Source organism: Pimephales promelas, chromosome 2 (genome assembly GCF_988280905.1).
Source record: "Pimephales promelas chromosome 2, fPimPro1.hap1.1, whole genome shotgun sequence".
NCBI classification, from domain to species: Eukaryota; Metazoa; Chordata; class Actinopteri; order Cypriniformes; family Leuciscidae; genus Pimephales; species Pimephales promelas.
The window spans coordinates 7,215,183-7,227,936 of record NC_142770.1 but is presented as its reverse complement, the minus strand read 5'-3'; the positions used below and the strand labels follow the sequence as shown (position 1 = coordinate 7,227,936).

The 12,754-nt window shown below is 36.1% G+C and overlaps 1 protein-coding gene across 1 annotated transcript; it reads left to right on the top strand.

The window, feature by feature from the left end:
• Positions 1 to 2,308: 2,308 nt before the first annotated feature.
• Positions 2,309 to 12,604, top strand: atp6ap2 (ATPase H+ transporting accessory protein 2). The gene is made up of 9 exons (XM_039682241.2): positions 2,309 to 2,460; positions 3,131 to 3,261; positions 3,345 to 3,473; positions 3,810 to 3,905; positions 8,801 to 8,938; positions 9,346 to 9,399; positions 9,571 to 9,720; positions 11,442 to 11,561; positions 11,949 to 12,604. The coding sequence occupies exons 1-9, from the start codon at positions 2,409 to 2,411 to the stop codon at positions 12,141 to 12,143; spliced, it is 1,065 nt and encodes a 354-aa protein (XP_039538175.1). The 5' UTR covers positions 2,309 to 2,408; the 3' UTR covers positions 12,144 to 12,604.
• Positions 12,605 to 12,754: the final 150 nt, after the last annotated feature.

Sequence of the window (12,754 nt, the reverse complement as noted above, 5' to 3'; positions counted from 1 at the left end):
TCTATCTATCTATCTATCTATCTATCTATCTATCTATCTATCTATCTATCTATCTATCTATCTATCTATCTATCTATCTATCTATCTATCTATCTATCTATCTATCTATCTATCTATCCATCTATCCATACATATAAATATATTAAAAATATACATATACAATAATACACATATGACTAGAGAAAACTATCATGAAGTGTTGGCATACTTAGCTTGGTACAATGTTGAATAAATAAATAAATGTCTGCTAACTATAATAATAATAATTAAAACAACAGATAAAAAATAAAAATGATACAAAATTACTAGAAAAAAACTTTAAACTACAGTAAAAGCTTTTTACAAAAAAATGGGCATACGGGCATACATAGCCTACATTTGGGCATACATTTATTTTTATTTTTTAATAATAATAAATCTTTTTTTCTTTTATTCACAAGCATGATTACGAGAATGCGCATGTTGTTTATGTCACAGCTGAGTGAACCTAAAAACACAACCTTGATTTCAAAATATTATAATATTTTTTTATAATTAATATAATTATTTGACTTAAAAAAATAATAATTTATCTAATAACTTGCGCTTCTCTGTAACTATAGCCTAATTAATAATTGACAGGCTCAGATGGATGACACAGAACTCCAGACTTCTGCAACGTTGCCCTATCAGGGTCATTGTGTCGGCAGTGTCCCGTTGGGTGGGCCAATGGCTGGGTCAGTCTAATTGTCTGCTATTGAATTACCTAATGGAATGTGAAAATCAGAGGAGGCGTGTCACGGGGTCGCGCTCAGCAGTCAGATCGGCGGCGCGCTCCATCCCGCCGCGTTCAGGGCGAAAACGGACCTCAAACAACAGAGAACGGGTTGCTTTCGAAACGGTCATGTTAAATGGATTATGCTTTGGCAAAGCTAAGGATTGTGTTTTGAACATAGTCGGTTATTATTTGACATGTCCTGCAGTGTAACATAGCCAACTCCTCCTTAAACTTTTTAAACAGCAGTTTGCTGGTTCTTTAAAAATGTAGCCTAGGCTAGCCCTAAATGTTTATTTATGCATACAGCTTTTGATAAACTGAAAGATATGCATGGGAAATTTGTTTAAAGAAAATTTGTTAGTTTTGTTGAAAATGTCATGGTGTCCGGTGTTCCACACGAACACATAAAATATACACTTTCTCAAGGTTCTTGATGTTAATTAAAAATGTTTCGCCATATTTGATTGGTTACAAGGAGTCGTCTCTCCTTTTGTTTGTTTGTTTGTTTGTTTACATTTAATTGCATTAGGCTACCCAACATTAGCAACGTCTGATTCATTATTATTTGTAGAATCTGATTAGAATCTGATGCTAATTTAGACATGCATATTTTTTATTTTAATAATATCCAGATGCATCCAGATGCAGAACTTCACTTTCCACCCAGACTTTATTTTCAATTTATTATTAAATTATCATTTGTCACCTCTTCGAGGTATACATTTATTTTGAATTAGGCCTATGCCATGACTCATTTTAGGCTTCTCGGCCGAACATATGGTGACGGTCTGATTTGAATGCACGTGAAAGTAATCTCTCAGGCTCTGGCTGGTGAATGATCGCTGTTACGCGGAGATCGACGCGAGCGGTGCGAGCGGTGAGTGACGGAGCAAGAGCTCCTCCAAGCGAAGAACGATGATATTACAATACAAGCAGCAAGGTTGAGGGAACTGCAAGATCAATATGTATATAATTTAGACATTTCAAAAGATCTAAAAACAGCAAGTTTAATCTTTTTTTTTTTTTTTTTGTAGGCTATTGTTTTTTTTCTGTGCACAAACTTTTAGAAAGGCTTTGATTTACAGAAAAGATTCAATCAAATGTGCAATAATCAATAAGTGCTCTAATTCTTACAGAATTTCTGTACCCTACAATACTATTATTTAAATAATCATAAAAATACTGTCAATTAGGCTATGTTTAGCCTGTGTATGAGACAGGCCTATGTATGTATACAACTCAAAGGGAAGGTTATAGGACGTAAAAGGTTATTAAATCATATTTGTCTCGTGTCGTTGGGGTTTGAAGGTCATTCACCTACAGATAGATCATAGATAAATTTTAGGCCTTATTTGCAGAAATTATTTGTAGGCCGCCGCCTACAACACAACACCATTAATATATGCCTACTTGTCTCTTGCTAAAAGCTTCATTTATGTTAAAAATTTGACTTCATACTATTTTAAATATACATTAAGAAAATGTACATTAGTGAACAAATTAATTAAAGTGTTAAGAGTCACACATTGAAAGCTGAAGCCCTGAGGGACCCAGCGGGACGTCATGACGCACGACGTCACGCGACACGGCTGGTCTGGGTCATGTGACCGGTGTTACGAGGAAGAGCAGTCCATCAGAAAATCCTGCCAAAATGAATCGAACAGTTATGAACACAGTATTTGCGCTTTTAGGACTTTTATCAGGTAAACATGCGTTATACTTCTTCTTTTACGTGTACGTGGTTTTATTTTGACGATTCAGTGTGTTTTTGGTGTTTGTTTAATGAAATAATGGCGGCTGCAGTGAGATGCCATAATCCGCAGTCATGATGGTTCAAATATCTCTCGTTTATACAATTGAAATGATTTAATTTAATTAATTTATGTGAAATTCGTACGATGTTGTGATTATATTGCTTTAGGCTGTTAAATAAAAAGGTTTTCAGTGTTAAATGTGAATAGTGAATGAGGAAGCAGTTAGCATGTCATGTGACGGTCATGGTGGTTCACTATACAAATTCTACTAACTTAATTGATCAATACTATGATTATGTTAGTTTATGCTGATAATTGTTTTAGGAGACGGGATTTCAGTCTTTTAAATGCCACATAGACCCAAATATGACTATTCTTGTGCATCCTAAAATTAAAATGTGTAAAATATTATTTGGAAAATATTTAGTTTCTATTATTTTGCTTCCTCCCCCCCACTTACTGTAATACTGTATATTTATGTATTCATTTATATCAAGTTTTACTTCTTTATTTGAACAGAATTTATATTTATTAAATGTCGAAGCAAGTGTCATTTACTGCTAAGAAACATTGTGACTGAGAATGCATCATTATGGTGTTCTGTGTGATTTTCCATCAGGTGTTTTGGGTGACAGTTTGACCGTTCTGCGCAGCCCGCAGTACGTGACCTTTCGGGATGGACAGTGGCCCATATCAGGAGAAAAGATCCCTGACTTAGTGGCCCTTACCATGGGCTTCTCCGTTCGTGAGGTATCATGTCTGTTTAATTGTGCAATGGCAGGTGCGATTGTCTTCATGTAAACACTGTGGTGAACTTGTTTTTGTTTGTGCAGGATCTTGACTGGCCTGGTCTGGCGGCCGGCTCGCTGTTCCAACGCCCGCGTGCTAACGCTCTGATCGTCGTGCGCGGCATGGACAGCCTCGACTTTCCGAAAAACATTTCCTCTTACCCTCTTGAAAATGTGAGTGATTCATTTTCACAAGCTTGAGATTAAGTAGCAGCGTAGTTTCCCCACAAGACTTCCCTTTTTTCTACCATGAGACTAATGCATCTATCTATCTATCTATCTATCTATCTATCTATCTATCTATCTATCTATCTATCTATCTATCTATCTATCTATCTATCTATCTATCTATCTATCTATCTATCTATCTATCCATTTCTATCTATCTGTCTTGTGTGTCTGTCTGTCTATTGTCTACCAAACCTATGTATCCGTCTGTTTCTCTCTCTGTCTATATATCTGTCCATCCATCCTTTCTAAATATTTATCCATCTGTCTATCTTGTTCCAGCCGGTTCCATTCACTCTGGACAGTGTGGCAAACACTGTGCACACTTTGTTTGCTGACAGCACTCCTGTGGTCCTGCAGCTCGCCCCCAGTGAGGAGGTATGGCTATCCCCAATGTCCGCGTCATTATGACTCAAACACTAACCACACATAGATGACACACACTTCTCTCATCTGCTCTGCAAATAAAGATACACGCGAGAAATGCTTTACCTGTCTGAAGTAATGAAATCAGACCTACAGGGGTTGGACAATGAAACTGAAACACCTGGTTTTACAACACAATAATTTGTTAGTATGGTGAGGGCCTCATTTTGCATCCAAATACAGCACCAATGGACTATGTGCACGTTAGCATATGCTAGTTCCGGCTGCGAAACCGATATGGGGTGTCTAGTTTCCGGTAGCCTGATGGACGACGTAGAGGATGTATGTTTCTCCAGATGTCTTGAACATTTGCCGAATATTACAGTCGATTATGTTCATCGACTGGCTAATGATTTTCTTCCAGCTCCCCAGAGCAAGAGAGAAGGGGTTTAAATATTACATTTCTCAGTATTTGCATCATTTTGAAGGGAACGTTAAGTCACAACAACATCCATGCTCAGACTGATCTCATGAAATTGCGTATGTATGACACGTATCACGTATTTTTGGCATGCTATCAACACGCATAATCTCTTTTCAGCGTGTTTATGAATACCGTTGACTTAACGTTATTATTGTATATATATACACACAGTGTATATATAGCATATGACCTACCTCAACCCCAACCTACCCGTCACTCCTACCATCCTAGGAAAAAATAAATATCGCTCCCCAGATGTAGATCTACATTTTGTTTTGTTTCGCTCGGACATTTGACGGCGTGTACATACGCGGTACACGTGGAATCACTCGGACATTAATGTTGCCATGCTACGTGCTCAAGCTATGCGATTTGGTAACTGTTATATCTCTCTATACATTATAAAATGCGAAATCATGCGTTAGAAAGTGCATTTTCCAGAACAGTTTGTGTTGGCCATTGTTTTGTTTATGATGTTCAGAGGCTATGTTGTTGACAACCACTATCGTCATATAGATCAGTGTTGACAACCACTAACGTTATACATGTCATACAGGGAGTAAAGGTATCCGACGTTGGTTCGTTCGTTATCAAGTTAGGCTGTTTAACACATATTAGGCTGTTCACACATATTTCTAAACAGGTCTCCCTTTCAAAATAGGTTCTAAACCCAGGGGCTTCTCCTGGTTAAAGGGTATAATATAATAAATAATTAGTAGCCTAAAAACTTCCTTCTAGTTGTCATGGATACGCAACGCTCCACTCTGTGAAGCGACTGCTTGGGTGCGGTGACAAAATGTGAAATATCGTTTACTTTTCACAATGCAGCAGCGCCTGGCTCCACCCAAATATGAGTGAAAACTGTGTTGGTTGACTTGACAATGAACAAACGAACATAGTTTTAGACAAATATATTTAGATAGCTAAGCTTTAGATAGCCGGTCCACTGATGTAGGATGTAAACAACGGCAACCGGAACCGAAGTACCCAACATCCGCCCTCAAGGCGGAAGTTAGCATTTTTCTCGTGCACATAGTCAATTCATCTTGGGAATGAGAGATAGAAGTCCTTCACAGTGACCAGAGGGATTATGAGCCGTTCCTCTTCCAGAACAGTGTCCAGGTCACTATATGATGCTGGTGGACTCGCTCCTCCAAAACACCTCAATAATATTCAGATCTGGTGACTGTGCAGACCATGGGAGATGTTCAACGTCACTTTCATCTTCATCAAACCCTTCTGTCACAAGTCTTGCTGTGTGTGTTGGTCAGTGTTGTGCAAGTTACTTCCAAACTGTAATACATTAGGTATTTACGGAAGCCCTGAACCGCAACCTAAAAAAAAAAAAAAAAATCAGTAAAAAAAAAAAATCAGTAAAAAAAAAAAAAATCTGTAAAAAAAAAAAAAAATCTAGCATTTCGAGATTAAAGTCGAAATGTTTCGAGATTAAAGTCGAAATGTTTCGAGATTAAAGTCGAAATGTTTCGAGATTAAAGTCGAAATGTTTCGAGATTAAAGTCGAAATGTTTCGAGATTAAAGTCGGAATGTTTCGAGATTAAAGTCGAAACATTGTGCATTCTTAACAGTGCGCGTCCACTGGCTCAGAGCGCGCGCGCGTGTGAAGTCGAACTGCCATGGATAAACACAAAATAGTAGCTTTTTACTTTTATCTGGGCTTTCAACAAAATTCTACACACGTCACACGTGCTAGTGGCAGCTGTTTCTGAGGTGTTTTCGTGCTCGTCTAGTCAACACTATCTGGGTCGAGAACACAACAGTACGCGTACTGTTCGGTCTCCCTCTTCAACGTAAATACGCTCTGGATACATTTTAAGTGCATCATTCTGTATCCAATCATTTGGCCGGATCCTGTGATTTCCTAAGATTTAATAACCACTTATGGTTGAGGAGAGATTCTCTGATATGATTGTAAAGCACTTTGAGTGTAGGCATATATGAAAGCGCTATATAAATGCCCTATTCATTTATTCATTCATTCATTCATTCATTCATTCATTCATAAAGCTGGATTTCTCCATCCAGTCTGAAAAGTGTTTTCCGTGTTGGTTTTCCTATAGGCTAAAGTCTATTCCGGCGCATTATATTTTATAACGATAAAGTAAGATAAGTAATTCAGATAAAAGTAAAAAGCTACTATTTTGGGGTTATCCATGGCAGTTCGACTTCACGCGCGCGCTCTGAGCCAGTGGACGCGCACTGTTATGAATGCACAATGTTTCGACTTTAATCTCGAAACATTTCGACTTTAATCTCGAAACATTCCGACTTTAATCTCGAAACATTTCGACTTTAATCTCGAAACATTTCGACTTTAATCTCGAAACATTTCGACTTTAATCTCGAAATGCTAGATTTTTTTTTTTTTTACAGATTTTTTTTTTTTTACTGACTTTTTTTTTTTTTAGGTTGCGGTTCAGGGCTTCCGTAGGTATTACTTGTTACTGTTATTTAAAAGTAATTTGTTACCTTACAATATTACTGTCTCAGAATTGTAATGCGTTACATTACTCATGTATTACTTTTGAGTTACTTTCACCAAAATAACTAAGTAGAACTTAACTTTTGGGCTGTAACGATAAGCAATATGAAACCGAAATCGCGATTCACCACACGACTTACAGAATCGCGACACACCTCTTCCAACTCCCAGCGTTATTCTCCTTACCGTCCAGATCCAATGCTGCCTTATCTTTAAATTAGACTATTAGTATTATTTGAAGTTAACATTTGAAGTTAACCACAAAACTAGTTTACAAAACTTGTAATTCTGTTAATTACACTGCGCAAATCGGATGAGGAAGGGTTGGCTCTCCAGTCTCCATAGAACTTAAAATATTCATTTTATTTTAGTTTTCGTGTTCGCATTTATGAGGAAAAAACAATGTTACAGACGCGACCGCTCTGAACTGGCACTAAAAGACTGCTTTAAAACTTTCACACAGTCTGTTGCCTTTAAGAAGTAAAAGCAGACAATACACTGTAATACAACTGTAATACAAGCCTCACTGAACATGTAACGAGTAAAATATTACTGAAAATTGATTAGTAATGCCTTACACTACTGCGTTACAGCAAAAAGTAATATGTTACAGTAATGTATTACTTTTGTAATGCGTTACTCCCAACACTGGTGTTGGTGCATGTTAATGCTGATGCACGGTTTGAGCATCAGGTGCTCATGATCCTCCAGAAGGGTTTGGTAGTCCTCGGCAGTGTCGTGTCCATCAAATACAATCAGGATTGTCATGATATTGGAGCTCAAACCATCACTGATCCACCCGTGCTTCACTCTGAAGATTGGCCGCCAGGCATATAGATGTGAAACCTCTAACATTGGCCAGTGTTTCAGTTTCATTGTCCAACCCCTGTACTATAAAGATCATTTCATTGGACTTCCCAGCATGCAATATTTATTTATTTATTGAAAGTATTAGCGGATAAAAGTACAATTATTAAATGTTAAATTGTTAGATAATATTTTTTTTTCCTATTTTAAGAAAATAAATTGTAATATTGTATGAAACAAATTTGTCAAATTATAATTTCATCTCTCTTTTTTAATTGTCTCATTTGCTGCTAAATCTAAAGTGCTAATAATGTTTAATAATTATATTTGAAAAAAAAAATTGTTTATGAATGAATAATTGAATGAGGCATTTATGTAGCGCTTTCATATGTACTACTGTACACCCAAAGCGCTTATAATTGTTAAATTAAATTAGTTTTTAAACTGATAGACAAGTCTAAATATATTTTTTGGTAATCACCAGAATGTCACAGTTGTTGATCATGTAATGAACGCAAGTGTCTAATAGAGCCCGACCGATAAAGGATTTTGAAGGCCGATACCGATACAAATATTTTTGGGTTTTAAATCCGATATTCCGATATATCAGCCGATATTGTTTTTTATTAAATATTGTTGGATTTCACACACGTGTAAAAGAAAAGCTAACTTTTCTGCACAAGATACGTTTGATACTTTTTCTCTATGTCTGAATGTTCACTCCTCGCAACGTATAACTTACATTTTACAATGCAGGGACTGTAACTAGAGATATGCTAGCTATAAATACAGTAATAATTACTTTATTTAGGCAGAAAAAGTTAATTGTGGTTTCCAAGCTCATTAATGTTAACGTTAGCGGTCTTCCACTGATGATAGTGGCATTAGCCTGCTTTGTGGTTAGCTAGTCTATGATGAGCCATAATTTAGCAATGGATAACATCATACTGCAAATTGTAAAACATACATTTTCAACATAACAGGCCAAGGAGAGATGATTAAAGCGTGTTTCATCCATTTTTATTTTATTTTTTAAATATTCATTTATAACTGCCGATACCGATATTATGGAAAATGCCTAATATCGGTAAATGTCTTGATATTGTGTGTTTTAGAGGCTGTATATGATGGGAATGGCCAACACTGTTTTTGAGGATCTGCCCGTGACCCTGCAACAGATCCGTGGACGTCTATCCCAGGACGGATCTGTCCTCACGTCGCTTCCTCTCAGCTCGCTCAGCCGTAATAACGAGGTGAAGAAGTGGTCACGTGACCCTCTCCATCATAATAGCAGAACTTCCAGCACGGAAACACAAATAATTCAATGAACCACAAAACTGAGGATTACTTTGTCCGGAAATGTCATATAAATTTCAATCAATCAACACCTATATATAATAAATATAACATTTATGTGTGTCTTATATGTTTGTTTAATTATTTATGTATTGGTGTACACAGTATAGGCACACTTTATGCAGTTACGGGTGTAACGGTTACTGAAACCAAAGTGGGAAGTGGCTTCTGCTACTGGCTGAAAATATCGACATGTGAAAGTAGTCGTTGCGTATCGAAACATCATTAGATGCGTGCCGTTGTTGTTTTTCCCCTACCACAAATAAGACGTCTGTCTAAATATACCTGTTCTTGTGTTTTTCAGGCTGATCTTCTGTTCCTGTCTGAGGTTCAGGTGCTATATGACATCTCAACTCTGGTCAGTTTCTCTGATGCACTTCAATTCAATTTTATGGGTTAATTTTATGTTCTTAATTTGAATAATTGTTATTTTGTGAATGTAGCCATCTTTGAATCTGCTTGTTTGTCTTCTGTAGCCAGTTTCTTTATTGATTCTGTGTTATTGAAGCGTGTTTGGTGTTTGCTACAGCTGCAGAAACACAAGCATCTGGCTAAAGACCCGGCTCCTGACCTGTACTCCCTCGAGCTCGCGGGATTGGAGGAGATCGCCCGCCGCTACGGCACAGACTCCCCTCAGTTCGCGGACGCCAGCAGGATCTTGACGTCTGCTCTGCAGAAGGTACCGAGCTTGTGTCTGTCATCTCAGGTCCTCCATTTTACTTTTGCTTTTCTATGTAAACGTGCTAGACGGACATCGCATCTTACAGCGTTCTAAAAACGAAGCGCTCAAGAAGTTAAACTTTTAAATGCATCTCGATATTTTACGTTTTTTCACTGCCTGTGTTTTGTGTGTGTGTGTGTGTGTGTGTGAATGGCCCCGAATGGGAGAAAAAACTCGAGGTTTTCAGTGGAAACGGCTCCATTCTGTTTCTCTTGTTTTGTTGTTGCTGGAGTATGCATGAGCTGTAAAGGCTCCGCCCTCTTCTGGGAAGTGGGAGGGGGAAACAGCTCATTTGCATTTAAAGATACAAGCATTTTGAAATTGGGGCTTGACTTGTACATAACAAATGATCCGTGGGGTATTGTGAGCTGAAACATATGGCATCTTGTAAATATAACGATGTACATACACTACCGGTCAAAAGTTTTAGATCAGTTAGATTTTTTTATGTTTTTAAAAGTCTCTTCTGCTCACCAAGGCTGCAATTATTTGATAAAAAAATAGGAAAAAAACAGTAATATTGTAACAGTAACAGTAATAAACAGTATATGAAATATCATTACAATTTAAAACAGCGGTTTTCTATGTGAATATTAGGTGAAGTGTAATTTATTCCTGTGATCAAAGCTGAATTTTTCAAAAACAGTTTTTTTTACATTTTTATTTCAGGACTCTTTGATGAATAGAAAGTTCAAAAGAACAGAATTGATCTGAAATGGAAAGCTTTTGTAACATTAATCACTACCATTCAAAAGTTTGGGGTCGGTAAGAATTTATTTTTTATTTTTGGGGGAAAGAAATTAGTAAATACTTTTATTCATCAAGGATGAGTTAAATTGATCAAAAGTTACAGTAAAGACATTTATAATGTTAGAAAAGTTTATATTTTAAATAAATGCTGTTCTTTCTATTCATCATACAATTTTGGGAGAAAAAATGGTACACGACTGTTTTCAACGTTGAAAATAATAATGTATGTTTTTTGAGCATAAAATCAGCATATTAGAATGATTTCTGAAGGATCATGTGACACTGAAAATGATGTGTAATCAGCAAAAGTAATTATGTTGAAAATTCAGATTTCAAATTACATTTTAAAATATATTAAAATATATAATAAAATATAAAATATATCTAAAAATATATTTTAAATATAAAATATATCTAAAACTTTTGACCGGTAGTGTATGTAAAGTACATTATTTCAATACATTTTACAATTACTATTAATTACATAATTTATTTCAGAAACTGTATTGCAAGCATGTTTTATTCAACATTTTTTTAAATGGAAGATGCTAAAAGATGTTAGGATGACATTAGGATTTTTTTTACATGAATTAATTTGCACTTTATCAGATGATATGACTAAAATATTTCCAAAATAAAAAGTAAAACTATATATATATATATATATATATATATATATATATTACTGGGTAAAATTGTGTTAGATTTAAAATGATTTTAATTAACTTAAGCCAAAAATATTTAAGACCGTGATGTAATTACTAAAGAACTTCTATGACAAATTAACTAAAGTATTTAATGAGATTTAGATATTTACACATTTATCTCATTTATCTCTGTCGTGAACATACAATCAATATTATTCATTATTATAATAATTAAATTAGATTATTTAGTTGTAAAATCTGTTTGTTTGTCTATGTGGGAAGTTCGCAGACGACGTCTCCAGCGTCTATGGAAACAACGCGGTTGTAGAAGTCGTGACCGTAAAGACGTTTGAAGCCCCTCTGACCAGGAAGTCACGCTCCATCCTCGAGTCCAAGCAGATCGTGAGTTTCTGTATAAACCCAAACATTCCTACTTAGCAAAACAATGGTATGAAGTGAACATAAAATTGTGCTGATGTTGTGTGAGGTCCACATTTCCAGCGTTATTTTTATTCGTCAGGGTACGAGAAGAAAGAGTCGATTGAGGCCCACTGCTGTAAGACGCTTAAAGCTGATTGCGTAGGCAGCAGTAGTTGGTTAGCTAGCACTAGCGTGTTTATTCCTTTTAGAAACAGTAGCAAGTGTTTTTAGCTTTAGTGACACATCATCTTTCCAACCCATACCTTGTTTGTTTTGTTCCAAAACAAAGACGGATACGGTACTGTAGAAACCACCATAGCTGACCTATTTTTGAACGCTGACCTTAATGCTAGCGTGTGGTTGTTTCAGAGTAACCCAGGAAGCCCCTACAACCTGGCGTACAAGTACAACTTTGAGTACGCAGTTGTCTTCAACATCGTCCTGTGGCTCATGATCGTGTTAGCTTTAGCCGTCATCGCTGTTTCCTACAACCTCTGGAACATGGATCCAGGATACGACAGCATCATCTACAGGATGACCAATCAGAAGATCCGAATGGACTGATGAAGTCCGTCAAACCCCATTCCATTTTGTGTTGAGTATTAAAGTGCATTTGAATGTGTTTTATTTTTAATGTGTGTGTGTGTACCACTAGAATTGCTTATTGTATAAATGCTTCGTCTTTTTGACGCCATCAAACACAGATAAAGATTATTTATTGATGCCTGTTGATAGATAGATAGACATAAAATTGCTTGAAATTTAACTGTATTTATGGTTTGTTGTTCAATTGATTGTGCTCTTGAATACTGGATTTAGTGTGATTACACCATTCCTATGTACATTTGTTTAAATTGCGATGTCATTTTCATTGAATATAACTATAAAGTGGAAAACTACATAATAAGTATGACTGTTTTTTTGTGTATAGATGTTGTTAACACCTAAGAAACATTGTGTTATTATCATAGAAAGTGTACAAATGTAAGTGAATCTCGAATAAAAACTCCATCCGTCACTTAAAACAAGTTTTATTGTCTTTGAGTCACAAATGTGAGCCAAACAAGGTACAGAAAGTGTAAAATACTGAAATTCATTGCAACAAAATCACTATCTTAAAATTCAGACCTTTTTACTTCTTACTTTAATGCAGGCAGACATTTTGCTGCTGTTTT